Source organism: Cibotium barometz, chromosome 1, assembly GCF_041138505.1.
Source record: "Cibotium barometz isolate CiBa-2024 chromosome 1, ASM4113850v1, whole genome shotgun sequence".
NCBI classification, from domain to species: Eukaryota; Viridiplantae; Streptophyta; class Polypodiopsida; order Cyatheales; family Cibotiaceae; genus Cibotium; species Cibotium barometz.
In genome coordinates, this window is record NC_141046.1 from 54632491 (window position 1) to 54653067 (window position 20577).

Below are 20577 nucleotides of genomic sequence, written 5' to 3' on the forward strand. Positions count from 1 at the left end.
CGGTTGTCAAGACAACTGTCATGTTTTTTTTAGACCCTTTTCCTTGAGTAAGCAATCAAACTTCTTCTTAACATCATGAGAAGTGGTTATAAAGTAATCAATAGTAGTTGTCTCCGTGTCTAGCTCCAAATGATGCAAGGCTATGACTCTATCTTGGAAAAAATCAGTAGGGTCTTTACATAACTTCTTTAGAAACTTTACGCACTGGGAACATCAACTTTAATAGGAGCAAGTGCCTCTTGACCATAAACAAGATGAAAGGGAGTGAATTGTGTAGAGACTTTAAAGGTAGCCTTGTATGCCCAAAGTGATCCATCCAAATGCTGATCACAAGTCCTTGACTTAGCTTCCACATGTTTAGCTATGATTTTGCACAAAATATCATTAACCTTCTCCACTAAACCATTACACTATGGGTAGGAGTAGAATACATGTGTTGAATATTAAGTTTATCAAGGATCTGTTTCAATATACCTTCTCAAAAACCTAGACCATGATCACAAACCAACTACAAAGGTGTGCTAAAATGGTAACATATGTGAGAAATGGTAAATCTAAAAACTGCAACTTCTGTCACCCTTGTAACACTTTCTGCTTCAGCCCATCTAGTTATATAACTCTTGTTATTGTCTCCTAGGTGGCTTGCCTCCACCTTGCTGTACATGAGGTCTAGATCCAACTCCCTCAGCCAAATGAATTGTTAATTCTTAAATTTGCTAAGTAAATTTTTCAAAGGCATCGACATCGGGGTCATGAAAATTGTGCATGAGATGGTGAACTTGAGGCGAAGCTCTGGGTACAGGTGCTTCAACTCTAGCACATATCTCTTCAATGTTTGGCAAATGCATGTCGGAATCCAGATCTTCATCTCTTTGACCAAATTTTTGCTTCTCATACTTGATTTTCTTTGCTTTGTAGGCCGCCAATGTTGCCACGTCACGATAAGTTCTTGGGCTTATAGTTTGGCCCTAAGAATAGGATGTAGAGCACCAATAAAATGATCCTTTTTAAGGAACTCAGCAACCGCACCCGAATTAGTGATAAAGTGAAGCCAGTTCATCCCAAGCCGTGTTAAACTTATACTCTTCATATTCTTCCAGCTTCTCTTGATGTAGGGACTATATTTTTTGCTAAAACACTTTAGTGGTTTAAGCCTGGATATATACTTGCCCAAAAAGTTACCTCTAATTCCATAAATTTTCACGAACTTCAGGGATAAGAGATAAGAACCATGTGCAAGCATTCTTCTGCAACACCATCATGAAAGCACTTAGCTTTTCTATTAGTGTATCTTTCCCAAATATGGAAAAAAACATCTCCATATTCTCCAAGAAATCTTTCGCATCTTCATTAGATCCACCATAAAATAATGAGTATTCATGGAAAGTAGCCATCACATGTGCTTGTTACATTGCCATATCAGTCTTGTAACCGAAGGTCGTTGATGAAGAACTCCTCAGTGGGGACACAAAATGAAGGCAATAAAGGGAAACAAACCTCTATAGCACCCTCTACTCCCTCATTGAAAGATAACAACCTTGAAAAGACACACACACATGCATCCTCAAAGAAAAAGAAAGTTCCAATAATTCCCTGGTGTAAAAGACAAGGAAAAGGAAAGAACATCTAGAGAAGAGAGATAAAATTAAAAGACTCTAGTTAATGAGAAAAGGGTTGAACTAGGCTCTTAATGCATAGGTCTCTCACAAATACACACCTAATATTAATCACATTCTTAACCTTTCAAAGGTTACTCACTCAATATGAACAAAACTCTCTCACACTCTCTCTCTAGCATAAAAATTTACTTGCTTTAAACAAATGTGTATTAAGAAATAATCAGGAGAAAAACCTTTCAAAGGTTATTCACTCAATATGAACAAAACTCTCTCTCTCTCTCTCTCTCTCTCTCTCTCTCTCTCTCTCACACACACACACACACACACACACATAAAAATTTACTTGCTTTAAATAAATGTGTATTAAGAAATAATTAGGAGAAAATCTTTTATGAGCAAAAGGAGTACAAAAAGATGCTTTGAATAAGATAATGTAAGAGGAGCCCTCTCCTTCTTCCCTGCCATCTACCATGCAGCAAATACATAAATGGATCTTTACCACGTGATGAACAACTGTAGCAAGACACTCACAATGGTTGAGGAGATTCCCCTAGAATTGATATCTCATCTTCATCTGGATATAAGTTCTCCTGCATGAAAAAAACTTGGATTCTTTGGTTGATGCATCCACAAAGATCATGACACAGTTGGGCTCATACTCTTTATGTTTCAGAACACAGTGAGGGTGAAACTAACTCTGAGGAAGAAGGAAGAAATGAGCTATTCTCACGGATGTTTGATCGAGGAGGGGAATATACTCTTTATGTTTAAGAACACAGTGAGGGTGAAACTAACTTGGAGAAAGAAGGAAGAAATGACCTATTCTCATAGATGTTTGATGGAGGAGGGGAATATCCTCTTTATGATTCATCAAATCCCATTTTAGACTCATACATTAATGAGTTCAAAACGGGATCAAGCACCCATGGATGTGGCTAGGCTTTCTGGCATTTCTCTCTACAAAAATCAAGATGCCAATTAGAACCTTGCTAAGAGGAAATCCTAGACTGTGGAATGATCTGAAAGACTGAATGAAAGGCCGAATGTAGGCCAATCCTTCAACTGATAAAGGAATATCCTTACGTCTTACGAAAAATGTAGACATGGAGGATGGAAGAGATAACCTACCTAAACTTGTCCAAATCCTAGTTAACCAAATGGAAATGTATTACGAGAGTGATGACACAAATGCAACACTTCTAATGGTGCACAAGGGGTACCAAGCTATTTGCAATCCTAGATGGGGGAGCCAGAGTGAGTATCATTACAAAACAATGTTGGGAGAAATGGGGAAAGCTAACCTTAAAGCAGACAAACCTCATTGTAAAGATAGCAGAGAGTACCATGTCATGACCTATGAGAGTTTTATAGAATTTGAAGATGAAAGTCTTCTCTTTTTACCAATGCCATACATTTGTAGTGATGAATGTTGTGATTCTCAAAAGGCCTTTTATATGAAGTGCCAAATTGGTCCACGAACGGCGGGCCACATATCACATCTATCTACAAAACGATTCACAAATCATGAAAGTAGAAGTATGAACTTGGAAGATGCACCCCATGGATGGGGGGTTGTTTGGGAATGATTCAAAACTATAGGTAGAACCACCTCGTTACAACTATGTGCAACCCATGAACCATTAAAACCATCACAAGAAGAGGACATCTTGTATGCTTCTCTTCCGAATGATAATTTTTACGAGAATTGGATATACGGCCACCATAAATATCATGGGAAAGATTGGGACAAAGTTTGTGGAACCTAATGAAAAAGCTGAGATATCACCACAATACAGTGTTGGGACCCTCAGCGAGATAAACCAGTCTAAGGAAAGTTTTTCAAAAGAGTAAGGTTTTGAATCTCATGAAGCACCCTAGCAGAAGCCTCAAGCCCACCACCACCATCTTCCAACAAGAACCAAAAATCCTTGAGGTCCATAATGTCGTAGACTTAAGCATGCTACCCTAAGAGGCCACATTAGCAGATGAGGCCCAAAGCTAGCCACCTAGTCTATCACGTGGATACCAAGGACAATGACGACACTTACAGTAAGCTCGTGGATAGAGCAACCCCATTGGCTAACCTTCTAGTGGTTCCTTGGGACCCTCAATAAACTTTCTCTCTATTTTTTGCTTCACTAACACTCTCTCTCTGCCAATACAATATTAACTTAAGTGAGGAACTAACTCAAGGGGACCTAGCACTAATTAAGTGAGGAACTAACTCAAGGGGACCTAATTAAACAAAATACTACACACTATGTTGATGCCACTATTATTATGGCTATCTTTATAGGGGTCCTTGAACTTAATGAGGCTCAATCAATGTATATATACCCCCTACACCCTATAAAGCTAAGTTTTAGATCTTGGTGTAGGTTTCTTATAAATTCTACTAACTTTAGAGAGGGGGGAACCCATTGACTTAATGAAACCATCTCTACCCATCTCTTTTGTAGCTCCTCTTCCTAAACTGCAAGAAAGCTTAACATGGATGCTCACACATGGCTGGGTAAAGTCTTGGGACACACATCAACACCTCCTCTTACATATTAGCAAACTTAATATCCCTATGGCATTCTTCATATTTTTTATATTATTTGTGCATATCTATAATATTTATTAACAATCTTAATATATGACTTTGACCAGGTACACAATGTTTATCCCACATTCCTTGAGGAAGAAGATCTACAATCTTTGCATGATTTCTTTATCACTAAGAAACCATTGCCACCTTCTAATGATGGGGATGGAGATAAAAGGGATGATGTAGAGGACAACAACTACCCAATGTTCAGTCCTATAACTTCTTATTTATCTACTCTTCATGAAAATAAAAATACGGATGACCCCAATCCTCCACTATAATCGAGAGAGATTTTCCTGACACCTCTTTTGATTTTTCCACTAACCCTCTCACCCCCAAGGAACCACTAAATAGCCAGCCAAAGGCCGAGGCTGATCCTCTCCCACACGAGCACGACGCACTGGGTCGTATTGTCAATCCCATCTTGTATCTCCTAGTGCCCAAATATGAGCAGATAATCATGGGTAGGAATCCCCTTTTAAAGCCTCATTTGATGTAGCAAGCCCTTCTGCAAATAACCCCATTCGACCCGACCACTTTTATACAAGCTAAAGCCTATGCCACAAGGTTACAAATTGGGGCACGTGGAGCAGCAAGAGACCTTATGTTCTAATGTAGCACGAGGCTCAAAACTAGCCAACCCCCCTAGCTGGCAAACTTGCTTGAGATAAGGCTTGTCACATACATGATCGCCCATGCATACAAGCGATGGAGGCACGAGCATATAATTGAGTCACGAGGTGGCTACAAGGAGATTCAAGTGGATGCTAATGGGGGGGCCAAGTTGCACTTGAAAACTTTGGTATCCAACCAGCTTGGAGATTGCCTTTCCTCACAATCAAAGATTATGTAGATATCTATATGACATCTCTACCTCATCTGTGTGTGGACCCCCTTATATACCCATCAAAAAAAGATTCACAGCCAACAAGTTCCACGAAAGGCATGCTCGTGACTCACATTTCATTTACAACTTTTCATACTTTGAGCACAGCGATTTTGAGCCACTCAATCAACAACAAAAAAATATATGCTTACCACTGTCCATGCATGGCAAGCCATTCCAAATCCTACAATTAATGCCACACCTAGATTTTGAGCATAGCACTTTTGAGCCTCTCAATCAACACAATGAAACAATATATGCTTACCATTGTCCATGCATGGCAAGATCCTCAATTAATGCCACAGTTAGATTTCTTAAGCTCATCATCCTTCTCATCAATATTCAAGACGATTATGTCTCCATAGCTATATAACATGGAAGGTATGCATTTTGACTTTCAATAGTGGCATTATGTATTATTATTATCGCATCCCCACTGCCTTCCCTCTTATATGCATATAACCTTTGAGGACATGATTGACACCAACTTCTGGCGAGATCATTATACTTCCTACGACGCACACTGCATGTCCTCACACATGAAAAAGCTGCTACACATAATAATTGGGTCAACAAAAGCACTGCATCATTAGATTCCAACAAAATTTGGATCACGTAGGGGGGATGTTAATCCCATTTTGGGGTTAACTTATCACCTCTCCATTACACATGAGCGATAGCACAATAAGTGTCATAAAACAACACACTAAATGTTTTAATTATGAGAATAGCTAGTTATGCCACCAAACTATGTAATTTGTAAGTCATTAAGTTCTGGGCACCCGTGTAAATAAGGACGAGTTGCATAAATAAGATTATTTTCGTAATGAATAAACCTCACAAAGTATCTGTGGAGAGGAAACCACTTCCTTCTCACTCTCATACTCCTTCCTTGCTAAGATGTCAACAAGGGAAGTACGTGTAGAGTCTTCTACCAAGAATGAGAAATCATACTCTTGAAGCTCCATCAACCACTTAACTAACTTGCTCGATAGAGTCATCTTTCTCACCAAATAAGACATAATCAAGCTCAACTCTAGCTCATGAACTCCAAGCATATCTCAAAATCTGCGAAGCTTCTCAGCTCCCAAGGCCTTTGTGAAGATATCAGTGACTTGATCATGTGTGCTAACGTAGACTAAGTCGATGTCGCCTACCAAGACTCTCTCCCTGATGAAGTGGTAATGTACATCAATGCGTTTTGTCCACGCATGGAAAACTGGGTTCCTAGCCAACTGTATACTACTAAGATTGTCACAATATATGACAACCTTTCTCTTCACATGCAACCCCAAATCAGCAAGTAGATTGCGTAACCAAGCTACCTCACAATATATGACAACCTTTCTCTTCACATGCAACCCCAAATCAGCAAGTAGATTGCGTAACCAAGCTACCTCACATGCTGCCACTGCAGCTCCTCTATACACGACAAGGCAACTGTGGGCTACTTCTTGCTACTCCATGTCATAGTAGTACTCCCCAATGAAAACATAAATCCACTAGTAGATCTCTTGTATGAGATGCTACCTGCCTAATTTACATCTATGTACCCATATAGCTCCAATGGTACACCTGCTGCATAAAACAATGCATAATCAACAGTGGCCCTCAAATACCGAAGTGTGCATCGCACACTGTCAAGATGTGGTTTGTACAGAACCTGCATAAACTGGCTCTCTAAGCCAACAATTTAACTCAAATCTGGCATGTTGATCGTGACATAGATCAAACTCTCCACAATCTTCTTATACATAGTGGAATCCTCCAACACATAACCTACATCCACACTAAGCTTGCCATTTTGATCTAATGGCATGGAGATTAGCTTACAAGAAGCCATCCCATACTTGGACAACATGTCCAATACATACTGTCTCTGTGTGACAGCCAAATACTGTCAGGTGTGCGAATGACCTCATTTCCCAAAAAGTAGCGTAGATCTCCCAAATCCTTCATCTCAAACTTCTTTTGAAAAGACTTTTCACATGCTCAATCTCATCCAAGTTGTCACCCCCAACAATAACATCATCTACATAGATGGTGATGATCACAATACCCTTATCACTCTTGCGCACATACAAAGGGTGATCTGCATTTGCCATATGAAAACCAATAGTGACAAGATACTCAGCAATCTTGTCATGCCATGCTCGTGGAGCTTGCTTCAGCCCGTACAAGGCCTTACGAAGCTTACATACATACTCTAGGTAACCTGTAACCTCAAAACCCAGTGGCTAATCCATATACACCTCTTCTTGCAAGTCACCTAACAAGAACGCATTTTTTACATCCATCTAATGTAAAAACCAACCTTTAGCTGCAGCCATCACAATCACAGCTCTCACAGCTTCCATCTTTGCAACCAGGGCAAATGTCTCCTCATAATCAATCCCATGTGTCTGCGCATATCCTTTGGCTACCAATCTAGCCTTGTTCCTGCTTATACTACCTGTTATGTTTCACCTTATATACCCACTTATAGCCAATAGCTTTTTTGCCTTCAGGTAATGGCACCAAATCCCAAGTCTCATTTCCATACAATGGATCTATCTCCTCATCCATAGCTTTCTCCCAACACACATTTCAAATAGCCTCAAAACATGTAGGTTCTACAACCTGCACAACCTTTGATATATAAGCATAGTGATGTGTCACATAACCATCATAAGTCAACCTCTGTATAGGGTTTTTGACTCTTCTAGATTTCGTAACTTTGCATTCATGGCTTCCATAGCCTTCTTCACACAAAGTGTCCTTCACACCAACCTTCACAACCTTTGCCATATAAGCATAGTGATGTGCCACATAACCATCATAAGTCAACCTCTGTATAGGATTTTTGACTCTTCTAGATCTTCGTAACTTTGCATTCATGGCTTCCATAGCCTTCTTCACACCAAGTGTCCTCATTGTTGGGATCCCAAGCTCCTTATCAAGGCTCATCTCCAAGCCACTAGACTCTCCATCAACAAAAGAATGTCCTGCAAAAATATCAAGCATACCAAAGGGGATCAACCACTTCCTCTTTGCCTTTATGTGATGTACCGACTACATTTTCAGGACTGGTATTATGAAGCAGTCTGCCACTCTATGGTCTATCAACAGAACCGCTAGATGAGGACTCTCCTGGTCCACTCAATGACTGTGATTGCTGGCTTGCATTTTGTGCAACCATGTTTCCACTTACATCAGCCCCAACAACAGCATCTTTTTCAGCAGCATACCAGCTACTCATCTCATTAAATACAACATCCTTGCTTACCCTTGATTCATGTGTAGCAGGATTATAGCATCTGTATCCCTTTTGCTCAAGGGAATACCTAATAAACACACATTTTTCTACCTTTGGATCCAGCTTAATACACAACTCATCTGGCACATGCACATATGCAATACATCCAAAAACTTTCAAGTGAGACAAATCAAGTTTCCTGCTGCGAGTATACTTCTCCTCTGGCGCTACATCATGTATGGCTGCAATAAGAGTCCTGTTTATGATATAAATTGTTGTAGACACAACCTCAGCCCAATACCTATGCTACATGTTCTTCTCTGCCATCAATGCCTGTGCTATCTCTGCAATGTGCCTACTTTTTCGCTTAGCAACTCCATTTTATTGCGGAGTGTATCTACATGTAAATTATCTCTGAATGCCATTCTTTTACAAGAATTTAGAGAACTCATTGGAGAAGTATTCTCCCCCTCCATCTGACCTTAGGCACTTCACATGCTTTCCTATTTCATCACTCTGAAAGTCTGGAAATGAGTGAACACTTCACTCTTCTCCTTCATGAAATACACCCACACTTTCCTCATGTGGTCATCAATGAATGTTACATAGTACCAGCCACCCATAGACATGGTCTTCGTAGGACCTCTTGGCCACGTCCACGACCTCCTCTACCTCGTCCTCTACCTGAACTTGTATAGAAGGCATGTTGCTCTGAACTGTTTTTGTTTTGTGAAGATTGTTGATCTTCACCCAAATTCTTCTCTTCATGATCAACATTGACACCAAATCTGTGAAGTTGGGAATGTTCTCTTGAGTTTGAATAGGCGTCTTGAATGCCTTGTATTGTGGCATGAGACCATGTAGACACACTTTCACCTTATCATCATCATCAATAGAAATGCAGGGGAGAAGAGAGCTTGAGCTCTTACAAGCACACACACACTCACACAAACCCTGGAAGAGAACACACAAGGTGAGAGGCTAAAAATTCTTCTTCTTCTTCTCACAACAAAAGAGGTCTACAAAGAAGATAAAGTGACTAACACACATAATAGAGTATATACAAGCGGTCCATAATGTGAACACGCTAAGGAGTAGGTAGGTGTGGATTGTAGTCCAGCTGTAGAATCTCTAGCGAAGATATGTCGGTGCCAACTACCAAACCCGCCAGTGTCGAATAGTCATGCAGGCGCCTCGTGAGATGATGAGTGTCAGCTCATGTTAAACTTGACATCTCAACATCATGTAAATGTCGAATAGTCATGCAGGCGCCTCGTGATGATGAGTGTCAGCTCATATTGAGCTTGACATCTCAACATCATGTGCTAACATGGTATCCCTATCTAAAACATCAAGATGAACACCAAACACATCCACAGGATTCTTGTTGAGTGGTGAATCCTCTTCCTCATCATCATAAGAAGAGCTTGTAGCATCGGTGTCATACTCTCCACTATTATAGGAGGTCTCCTCCTCTAACTCTTGAGCTTGCCCACTTTGAATGTTGTACCTTATTCGATGGTATTGCATAAGAAAATCTCCCGTCTTCCACTTTTGGGTCATGTTCATTTGTCACATCCAAGGCCATCCCAAGATAAGAGGGTAGGCTGCTTGATCCACTTTAATAGGGATAACCTAAAATTTTGGAGGCACTTGCATACCACATATATCAATGTTAATTCTTGATTACTCCAGAGATCGTACACGTGAATTATCAACCAATCGATATGAAAGGGAGAAGCTTCATGGCAACAAAGCCCAAGCCTTTTCATGGTAGCTTGACTCATGACATTCACGGCCACTCCTCCATTCGTGTAGGCTTCGCGAATGGTTAAGTCCTGAATAATCACTACTAAATCATTATATGCAAATGGATCGTAACATCACTAGCCTCTTGTGAATTCCCTTGGACCATCCCTTGGATGACCTTGTGCTAATATCTTGTGACTATTGTTTCCTAATGCTTGGACTAATAGCTAAAAGCTACGGAAGAGTCATATCCATCTTAAGTTTTTCATAGATCTTCCATCAAGTTATAAGCCTTGAAAACACGGCCAAGCTCAAAATAACCCAATTCGATCTTCCTTCTTTAGCTCTTTTTCTTATATTTCCGTGCCACATGAGAAGTTTTCGCCTCTTCTATGTTTGCCTCCACACTCGAGCATGAGTTCTTTTACCCACAAGAACCTCTAACTCTACTTGTTCAACGTTTTCTTGAAGCTATCTCCTCAATACACATGCCAGACACATTAGCTCTTGGCATAGAATATGGATTGGCCTTCGAGAGCCTTGGACGTTTGCGATGCACATGGCTACGTTCTTGATAATGAAAACACTCCACCTAGGCTACCCCCCCTTCTCTAGGTTAGGTATTCTTGGGTCATTGTTGCTACAATAACTAAACTTGAAGGTTAGCAAACACTCCACCTAGGCTACCCCCCTTCTCTAGATTGGGTATTCTTGGGTCATTGTTGCTACAATAGCTAAACTTGAAGGTTAGCAAACTCATTAACCAAACGATCCACGGAACTCTCACCTTGATGAGTGCTCAACAACCATAGGAGCTGGTTCCAAAGATGGTGGAGGTCGCAAAGCTAACCACATCTTTGTCTCTTTCTCTTCGTGGCAATCTGAGTTGCATCTTGAAGAGTGGATCAACCTTCGCCCTCGAACCTTGCTTTGTAACATGGGGTCCAAAGCATTAATAAAGTGATTTAGCTTCATAAAAGTATCCTCAAGGCTAGGAGCAATAAGTTGGGCCACCGCTTGTTGTCCTTGAGCCATTTCTCGCTCAAAATGAGAAAATTTGTGTTTAAACTTTGCCACAAACTCCTGCACAAATCTCGTAGGAGCTTTTGGCAAATTCTTGATTTTTTCCCATAGCTCTGTAGCCCAAACCTTGTATGGAAAGTTTGTACCAGTGCATCCCAATCCTCATAAATGGCTTGGGGCAAAGAAAAGCACGAATCTCGTCCTTAAGCTAAAATTCACAGTTTTATATGCATTCTTGAACACTTCATCTGTCTCTGTGACACTCATACGTTGACGCTCATATGCATGTACTTTGTAAGAAACACATCCACGGACCAAGGGTTATTGGGGTAAAGCACATCACTATCCATGCTAGAAAAAGAGAGAGAAATCACCAAAATTTGATACTAGTTGGCAATCCACGTCAAAGAGAGGCCTCCACGCTCACCGCACCAAAAACTGATACTAGTCGGCAATCCACGTCAAAGAGAGGCCTCCACGCTCACCACACCAAAATGTGACGCGTCCGAGGATGTGTGAATACGTTGATTTGTATTTGTGGAAGTGTCAAGAGGGTATTGCCTTGACACACACACCATCACTGATAATGTCTCATCCAAAAGTGATGTCGAGAAGCATGCAAACAAAGATGCCAAGTGTGCGAACACTCTTCAAGAATTAACGCCGTTTTACGGGCTTAAACTTCAAGAGAAAACATCATTGGCGGGCTTAAACTTCTTCTTTTTTTTAACCCATCACGAGAGGATTTCTAGAAGTTTGGAACATGGGTGAAGTTTCTAGCTTTCTTGCTTTTGTTTTTTTTTAATAATGAATTTTAATATAGAACGACCGTGCGAATGTCCACTGACCAAGCCCAAAAAGGTTCATAGTTTTATTGCGTAGAAACTTCCACTAGACAGCTGTATGTCAGAGTCGACAACGACACTAACGAATGCTGCTAAACAACGATACCACAATGTGAACATCACACCTAAAAGTGTCCGGTAGTGCGGATCGAACACACCACACAAGCCTCCCCTATAAGTCACATGGGATGGGAGGCATGGGATCAAGGGTCCCTATGAAAAGGCGGCCCCGTCGGCTAATGGGGATCGTTGATCCGAAAAATTGAGCCAGACGTTATCTTACTGCGCTTTCCCGCCCTTTTTTCCTTCTCCTCCTTCTTCATCGCTCTCCTTCTGCAGTTCAGTCGCCTCACCTGTCGTCCCTCTGCTTCAGAAATCGCAACAGTTCTCTCGCAGCAGCAGGATCTTCGCAAGCTGCTTTCGCTTCGCCACAGCAGTCACGAGTATGGCCATCCCCCCTGAGCGTGTAGATGTCCTCGTCAAAGCTGCCGTCGGAGAACCGGAAAGACTAGCCTCGATTACAGAAGCAGCTGCACCTCTAGTCGCGGGAGGGACCACTTTGGTGGGGAATTTCTCTAGGCCGCCGGGTGTGAGGGGCATGGGGTAAGCCTTGTCGAGAGCCTCGAGCCGGCGCCGAGAGTCCCCAGCAGCGACGGGGTGTGTTGCCTGAGATGGGGGGCCACCTGCAGCGCGTAGTCCACGTCGCTGGCCAGCTTGCGAAAGAGGCGGGCGGCGGTGCGCTGCTCTTCTGCCAGTTTGCGACGGCTGGAACTGGTTGATGACGGCCATCATGGTCGCGCAGCCGGCATTGAGCAGCAGCGTCGGCAAGCTCAGGCTCAAGCTGTGGGCCTGCCCGTCCAGGCCGCCCAGCACGCACGCCGTCATGGTGGCCACGGTGAGCGTGCGCTGGAAGAGCTTGTTCCAGTTGTCGCGCTGCTGAGCCAAGATGGCGTGCAACTCGGCTCTGTCACCGGCCGCATTAGCCAGCAGCCGCGCAGCTCCGCCACAAGGAAGAGATCCTCATGATCCTCCTCGGCTTGGCGTAGGCCCTTGTGGGTGTCCCAGAAACCGGGAGGGTCGGCCCTCATCGATGTATACAAGGGCCGCTGCGGCGAAGAAGAGGACGTAGTTCTCGCATGATGATTTTGCAGCAGCTCTTGCTGGGCACCCGCGACTAGAGGTGCAGCTGCTTCTGTAATCGAGGCTAGTCTTTGTCTCCATGAGTTTGGACTTGACAAGTTCTATTGCTCTTCACATTTTGGATATGGTGACATTTTTTGGTTATGGATATGATTATGGTTAGAGTTATGTCAATGATTATGGTTTTGATTTCATTTTGTTTATATGGTCTCAATGTGCAAAGTCAATGGTTATGGTTACATTTTGCATATGGTTATGACTAGAGTTATCTCAATGATTGTGGTTTTGATTACATTTTGCTTATATGGTCTCAACGTGCAAAGTCAATGGTTATGGTTACATTTTGCATATGGTTATGGTTAGAGTTATGTCAATGATTATGGTTTTTATTTCATTTTGCTTATATGGTCTCAACGTCTGAGGTGTGTATGAGTGTATGATTGTCCTTTGGAAATCTGTTTATTAACTTGTTTATTCATGCCATCTATGTCAACTGGACATGAGAGCATGTGTTCTTAGAAAATTTCCCACTATGGATATCTAATGCTCACTTTTGTGACATGGGCATGTAAAAATGTGACATGCGCAAATGCGGATGCTATAGCAGAACAGTGGATGCTAGATATATCTATTCCTAATCAAAACGTGGATCAATATATTGTTGTGTACTAGTTTGATCATAAAAATACTTTTAGCTTTTCAGTGTAGGTCTTCGCCATAGCCATGTGTCTTGAACATTTTAAGGAAATTGAATCCATAGCTTGAGGCCTAATGTATTGAAGCTTTTGTGTCAATATAGTTTGCATACACAAGCCAAGGAAGAACTTGCACGAACAAATACGATCGATAACTCTTCTTCGAGCCATGGAGGTAGGGATCTTCATGTATACACGATACACATAAGCGTGTGTGTTTGCCACGAGAGAGAGAGAGAGAGAGAGAGAGAGAGAGAGAGAGAGAGAGGTGATGTTTAAGGGATAATCCGCAGGCTAGCATACTCTCTTTGAATTTATGAAGAGATACGCATAGCCTTGCATATGTGAAATGTTAGGACATATGCACGCGTAACTAAGGATTTTCTCTCAAAGTTGGTAGATTTTATGTGTTGTAGATAGATTTAGGGTTTAGGGTTTGTTTGATGTTAGAAGCTTGATGTATTTTAGGAACATGCTCTATTCAAATTGGTACAAGACGAGGATGGCAAATGGTGGCGACATTGCCTTGCCTCTCAAGTATGCATAGATAAAAGTCAACGTTTCGAGAAAAGGGTGGATATGAAACGCCACCTTGAAACAAAACATGCGTGTACTAATATAGTACTCCCGCCTCTTCCAATGGGTCGCCCAAAAGCGCAAGAGAGACCGACTAAATCAAAGTCGGATAGATCGCGTGTCCAAAGTGAGGCGCGGTTTTACAACGAGGAGCTAAAAGCAAAAAATGCTAGAAAGGCGCACGAGAAGAGCAAAATAAAAGAGGGAGAATGGAGATGGAACCTCTTAAAGGAGAAGACAGGGTCTAAAGAGGAATGGGTACATAACTATGTCAAAATCAGGATGGCGACATGGGACTCAAGGAATGAATCACGCAGAAAGTTGGTGCAAGAGCGTGTTACAGAAGGATACGAGAAATGGGTAGGCTATCATTGCATTTAGTTATACATGGTTATAAACTACATACCTACATTCTAATACACCTAGTTTTTATGATAGAGACGCAATTGTACTACAAAAACAGATGTCCCTGATGTAGAAGAAACAGATGTCCCCGATGTAGAAGAAGAAACCAAAGAGGAGCCAGATACACCTGTAAGTTATTATGTGTGCTACCTTTTCTTGCTCTCTCTCTCTCTCTCTCTCCCTCTCTCTCTCTTTTCTTAGTATAGGACTTATAACCTTGTTTTCATAAAATAATAGCAAATGGAGACTAGTCCAGTCGAAGATCCACCTTTAGCTCCTCGTAAATTACGAGTGAAAAGAAAGCGGACATTAGATATGTCTCTACCATCCGGATCTCGTCATTCAAAAGAAGACATCATACATGAGTGTCAGCAGGTACCTAAAAACCTTTAGTTTTCTATGTTGTAATGCAAAGACTTTTAGAAATCTTATATAGACATTTTGGTAGCCCAAGTTTCCCAATGCAAAAGAAGATGCTCATGTAGACATCAAAGTTTGTTCTGGGAGTTTCGACTGCAAAAGTCCCAGTCCCGATGCTTTTGCAAAGAGGTTAGCTCTCTTTATTATTCAATGTTTGAATGTTCTCTTGTTTGAGCTTAGAATCTTATTTTCTTAAAATGGTTATTTAGTGGAGGAGTAGTCTTTCACATGAAGTCTACCCGCTTTAAATTGGCGGTCGATCTTCATGCGTCAATTGTGCAAGACACAATTAATGTTGAGGCGTCTACAAATACAATGAATGTTTTTGCCTTGTGAGTATCTCTTACACAGACCTTATGATTTTTTCTAAATAATCATCAATTTTTGTGTATAATAGTGCATTGTATCTTATATAGATGGATGGAAAATACATTGTCGGTCAATGTGCTAGAGCAAACGTGGTTTGTGGATAGCCTATGGCGAGCGTTCCTTGGCCGAAAACAAAAAAACGAGAATACAATGGCTAATTTTTTGGGTACGCCCGATCTTGGGCGTAAAGTCTTCACATTCTTTCCTGTCATTGATAGGTAAAGTAATATATTTTGTGCTCAAAGTATATATCATTTAGGCACAAAGTATCTAGGTGGAAAGCTTTGTTTTTCTAACGCTATGAAAAATTTAGGGCACATTGGACTTTGCTTGTTCTCTACAATCCTCATTGTATGCGATTGCCTAGCCTACCAAGGAGGCGTTCTTGTATTTTAAGTTTTGACTCCCTTGGTATGCGCTCGTCACAAAAGTATCACGACCATCTATACAGGTATGTTATGATATTTCAAGCATTTATAAGTTGTACCTATTACACAGATCTCTAAAAAGTGGCATTTTTTTAGGACACTTGTCCATTTTGGTAGTTTCTGTAGTGATCCAATCGTTAAAATGGAGCTTTTGAATCCAACAGAAGAAATAGGATGCGAGTCTTATGAGGTAGATATCTCTTAGAAGCAATTATCTATAATAACTAGCTATAATTAGGAACTCATATGGTTGTTTGGATGCAGATTCCACAACAGCCAAATGCGTATGACTGCGGATTTTATGTGATGGCAGTCATGTGGTTTCTAATCAAAGGAGGATTGGATGATTGTCGACCCAAAACTTGGGTGGGTTTAAATAATCATTTATATTATGAAGGGTGTTAGCTTGTGAGTAATTAAAGACTAACATTCTTTTTTTCAGCTTTCAAAAGGATGGTTTAAGCATGAAGATGTGGACAGACTAAAGAAGAACCTTTTTGAGTGGATCCAGAGTGCTGTAGAGAGAGTGCCGATGTCGAATTCTCCCTAAGGATGGACATATTTTACACTTTTATTACGGCTTTATAGTTTATGGTTATGGTCTTTTTAGTGGTTTTCCATGGTTTTGTTGGATTATTATCATAGTATTGTTATGTCAATGACGATTCGGGATACGGTTGATGGTCTCAAGTATGGTTATGGTTATGTGATCATATATGGTAATGGTTATGGTTAATGATCTCAAATATAGTTATGGTCTTGTTGGTTATGTTGTAAGTCTCAAATATGGTTATGTTCATGATCTCAAATATGGTTATGTTGTTGGTCTTAAGTATGGTTATGGTTATGTGATCAAATATGGTTATGGTTATGGTTAATGGTCTCAAATATGGCTATGGTTATGGTCTTGTTGGTTATGTTGTAAGTCTCAAATATGGTTATGGTCTTGTTGGTTATAGTTTTGGTCATGAGATCTTGTTGGTTATGGTCTCAAATATGGTTATGTTCATGATCTCAAATATGGTTATGTTGTTGGTCTTAAGTATGGTTATGGTTATGTGATCAAATATGGTTATGGTTATGGTTAATGGTCTCAAATATGGCTATGGTTATGGTCTTGTTGGTTATGTTGTAAGTCTCAAATATGGCTATGGTTATGGTCTTGTTGGTTATGTTGTAAGTCTCAAATATGGTTATGGTCTTGTTGGTTATAGTTTTGGTCATGAGATCTTGTTGGTTATGGTCTCAAATATGGTTATGTTGTTGGTCTCAAGTATGGTTATTGTTATGATCAAATATGGTTATGGTTATGGTTAATGGTCTCAAATATGGTTATGGTTATGGATACTTTGCTTGCATAGGTCTTGTTTAATTATGATTATGGTCTCAAATATGGTTATGGTCTCAAATATGGTTATGTTGTTGGTCTCAAGTATGGTTATGGTTATGATCAAATATGGTTATGGTTATGGATACTTTGCTTGCATAGGTCTTGTTTAATTATGATTATGGGCTCTCTACAACTATGATTACGATCCCCCTATGACTATGGTTTTGTTTACTTATGATTATGGTCTCTTTAGGACTATGATTATGGTCTAGTGAGGATTATGGTCTTTCTGGTTAGGGTAATAAGTGTGCACATGGTTTTGGTTATGGTCTATAAGTATTAAACTTGGTTCTAGTTTTGATGACTGTTCTCTGTGAAAGCTAATCTCGGGATCCCGAGTTTAGTTTTTCCAGAGCCTTAATGTTGTGCTCTGGAAAAATTAATCTCGGGATCCCGAGATTAATTTTTCCAGAGACTAAATGTTGTTCAAGGCTATTCTCTGGAAAAATTAATCTCGGGATCCCGAGATTAATTTTTCCAGAGCCTAAATGTTGTTCAAGGCTATTCTCTGGAAAAATTAATCTCGGGATCCCGAGATTAATTTTTCCAGAGCCTAAATGTTGTTCAAGGCTATTCTCTGGAAAAATTAATCTCGGGATCCCGAGATTAATTTTGCCAGAGTCTTAATGTTGTTTAAGGCTATTCTCTGGAAAAATTAATCTCGGGATCCCGAGATTAATTTTTCCAGAACCACTATAATGCTCATGGCTATTCTCTGGAACAATTAATCTCGGGATCCCGACATTAAGTTTTCCAGAGAACAGTCATCAAAACCAGGTCTTGTTTAATACTTATAGACCCTAAACCAAAACCAGTTGTAGAGAGGTCATAATCATAATTAAACAAGACCTATGCAAGCAAAGTACCCTAACCAACGATGAATTAAACTTGTAACCTTTGTAATAGAATTGAAATTAGTAGAGAGACAAAAGATGCACATATAACTTTAAAATTGAGATCAAGTCAAATATATGTTTAGATGAAATCCAAAATTTGAGGTACATGTCCAGTGTACATGAGTATGATTCTAAATTGAGATGCCCTGATTTGTTGCAATTGTGCAACATTAGAACTTAATATGAATATTCTCTCTTCATCTTTGGAAGACCCATACTGACATGAAGAAATGATACCCATAAAACTATCATTATCATTACATACTTGAATAGATTTTCCAAGAAGACACTTCTCTGCTCCTTCACTAACATGTCTCCTAGACAAAGGTAGTAATGCATGGCAGGTATGGCATGAGAAGATAGCTATAGGATCCACCAATAGTGTTTTGGTGCAGCAATGTGGACACCATATGCGAGGAAATCTATCAAAACGAACTCGACTTCTACCACGTTGATGCCGTTTTCGAAGAACACCACTTTGGCATGTTGGCTTTTTTGGTTGACTTGAAGAGGCTACAACATCCATAGTAATCACATCATCATCTTCATTGCGTGGTTTTCCGTGGCCAAGACGCGTTTGAGTCACATGCGATTGAATAAGTCGGACATTTCCTCGAGCTGGCATGTTGATTTTCCCTGGTGTCATCACGGATAAGAGTAGATCCTCAGTAGCCCTCAATTGTGCTAGAGCAGCTTTCATCTCCCTTGGATCTTTTGTAGGCGCTACTTGCTCAATTGTGGAGAGGATTTCTTTAAGCTTTTCAATATGCTTGGACAATTCCTCTATTGTCACATGGTCATGTGTATCATGACACGTTGCAGTATTGACATCATCAACCACTTCAAAAGGGTTTTCATCTCCATTATCCACTGTAGGAAGCAATTGCTGTAATTCTGGAAAATGTTGTAATACTATCAAGCGAATACCATAAATGTGCTTGCATTGGGAGCTCCAATCAGGACAATCACAGTAGTTGCTTTGCAAATTCACATGGTACCATAAGCTCGGAGTAGAGACACTTTGAATCTTGAACAATAATGACATAGAGTTAACTACCTCCACACATGATGGATTGTCCTTGAATCTCTGTAATAATTGCTCTCCGGCATGCAATCTTGAGGTATGTCTTTTTGAGGAGCCACGGGTTGAAAATCGACCTGAGTCAGCTGCATAATAAATAAGAAATGGCTTAATGTATGTAAATCATAACATTCAACTCCATGCTTTTGACTAAATAGATGGGACTTCGATATCAACGACTCACCTATTTCTTGCTTTTGCCTAAAGAACCTTGTTAATGTTCCACCCATGCGGTTGCCAGTCTTTGAATCACCGATGAGCGCATGTAGTAGCTCGACAATTGATCGATTAATACGAGCTTCTAGAAGAGTGTATTTGATATATTGCCATAATCTTTCAATCAAATTTGTTGTATCAACATTGCCATAATCTTCTAATGATAGGGAAACATCATGCTGTAATGCTCTTATCATTAATTCATACGTACTTCTATTAAAATATAAATAAGTTTGAGATACATGTGCAAGTGGATCGACCCAATTTTTTTGATAAGAGTCATGCCCATGGTGGGTGTCATTATGAGGACCCTCATCATTTGACACACTCTCATGTTCGTTTAGGGTGTCATTTAACCCAAGCTCTTCATCACTAAAATCCTCACTAGATTCATTTGAAGTGTTGTCATCACTACTCTCCTCTTCAAATACATAATCCATTGTTGCATTTATGTAAACAGAACAACGAATGCTATTTAGTGAAGTACCTTATGAGTATGTAGATATACCACCATAATGGGCCTCTTAGCTTCTTGTAAGAACCCTACAACAAACATGAAGAAGAATGAAGGAGAAAAAAAGAAAAGCGCAATAGGAAACTTTTTCCTGTAAAAATTAATCTCGGGATCCCGAGATTATGGGATCCCGAGATTAGTTTGGTAGTTCGTGGCATTTACTCCATAGGTCTTGGCATTAAATTCCACCAAATATTCTTTAAGAGAATGAAATCTTTTCTGAATGCTCAGCCTTTAATGATTGTGTGTACCCTTTCGCCGCCTTTTCAACCCGATATTCAAAACTTAAAAATTAATCTCGGGATCCCGAGATTAATTTTTATCCCGAGATTAATTTTTCCAGGATCAACGGACGAAATCAAGCGACGGGGTTGTCTTTTGGTGGGCGCCCTTGATCCCATGCCTTAGACCCCGTGTAAGATAAAGCTGAGGCCACACAAGGGCCCTTCCACTGCCACATTTCCCTCTGTAATGATTAATCCGTCCCCATCTCCCCTCGT

The 20577-nt window shown here is 40.5% G+C and overlaps 3 protein-coding genes and 1 pseudogene across 4 annotated transcripts; 2 read left to right on the top strand and 2 right to left on the bottom strand.

Annotated features, from left to right (window-relative positions):
- Nucleotides 1-12218: 12218 nt before the first annotated feature.
- On the bottom strand, nt 12219-13035 carry LOC147642175 (putative F-box protein At4g22030; annotated as a pseudogene).
- A 481-nt stretch (nt 13036-13516) lies between these two features.
- LOC147642176 (uncharacterized) lies at nt 13517-15314 on the top strand. Its single transcript, XM_086803353.1, has 4 exons — nt 13517-13957; nt 14251-14718; nt 14797-14892; nt 15001-15314. Exons 1-4 carry the CDS (start codon nt 13952-13954, stop codon nt 15154-15156), a joined length of 726 nt encoding a protein of 241 aa, XP_086659479.1. The 5' UTR covers nt 13517-13951; the 3' UTR covers nt 15157-15314.
- A 4-nt stretch (nt 15315-15318) lies between these two features.
- LOC147642177 (ubiquitin-like-specific protease 1D) lies at nt 15319-16749 on the top strand. 2 transcript variants are annotated; one of them, XM_086803361.1, is made up of 6 exons: nt 15319-15515; nt 15600-15770; nt 15866-16003; nt 16077-16170; nt 16245-16346; nt 16423-16749. In XM_086803361.1, exons 1-6 carry the CDS (start codon nt 15412-15414, stop codon nt 16528-16530), a joined length of 717 nt encoding a protein of 238 aa, XP_086659487.1. In that variant the 5' UTR covers nt 15319-15411; the 3' UTR covers nt 16531-16749. The 2 variants fall into 2 exon arrangements, with proteins under 2 accessions (XP_086659487.1, XP_086659493.1); XM_086803367.1 differs by having other exon boundaries at nt 16098-16170.
- Nucleotides 16750-18397: 1648 nt separating this feature from the next.
- On the bottom strand, nt 18398-20485 carry LOC147642178 (uncharacterized). The gene is made up of 3 exons (XM_086804629.1): nt 19532-20485; nt 18532-19433; nt 18398-18412 (listed from the first exon to the last, which is right to left on the bottom strand). Exons 1-3 carry the CDS (start codon nt 20001-20003, stop codon nt 18398-18400), a joined length of 1389 nt encoding a protein of 462 aa, XP_086660755.1. The 5' UTR covers nt 20004-20485.
- Nucleotides 20486-20577: the final 92 nt, after the last annotated feature.

Bases quoted from the DNA above. Each gene is read 5' to 3' on its own strand.
- LOC147642177 (XM_086803361.1), top strand. From the start codon at position 15,412: ATGAAGTCTACCCGCTTTAAATTGGCGGTCGATCTTCATGCGTCAATT. The intron at 15,771-15,865 runs GTAAAGTAATAT...TGAAAAATTTAG, and splicing joins TTCTTTCCTGTCATTGATAG to GGCACATTGGACTTTGCTTG. The intron at 16,004-16,076 runs GTATGTTATGAT...GCATTTTTTTAG, and splicing joins TATCACGACCATCTATACAG to GACACTTGTCCATTTTGGTA.
- LOC147642176 (XM_086803353.1), top strand. The intron at 14,719-14,796 runs GTAGGCTATCAT...TTTTTATGATAG, and splicing joins CAGAAGGATACGAGAAATGG to AGACGCAATTGTACTACAAA. The intron at 14,893-15,000 runs GTAAGTTATTAT...ATAAAATAATAG, and splicing joins AAGAGGAGCCAGATACACCT to CAAATGGAGACTAGTCCAGT.
- LOC147642178 (XM_086804629.1), bottom strand. From the start codon at position 20,003: ATGGATTATGTATTTGAAGAGGAGAGTAGTGATGACAACACTTCAAAT. The intron at 19,434-19,531 runs GTGAGTCGTTGA...TTTATTATGCAG, and splicing joins TAGGCAAAAGCAAGAAATAG to CTGACTCAGGTCGATTTTCA.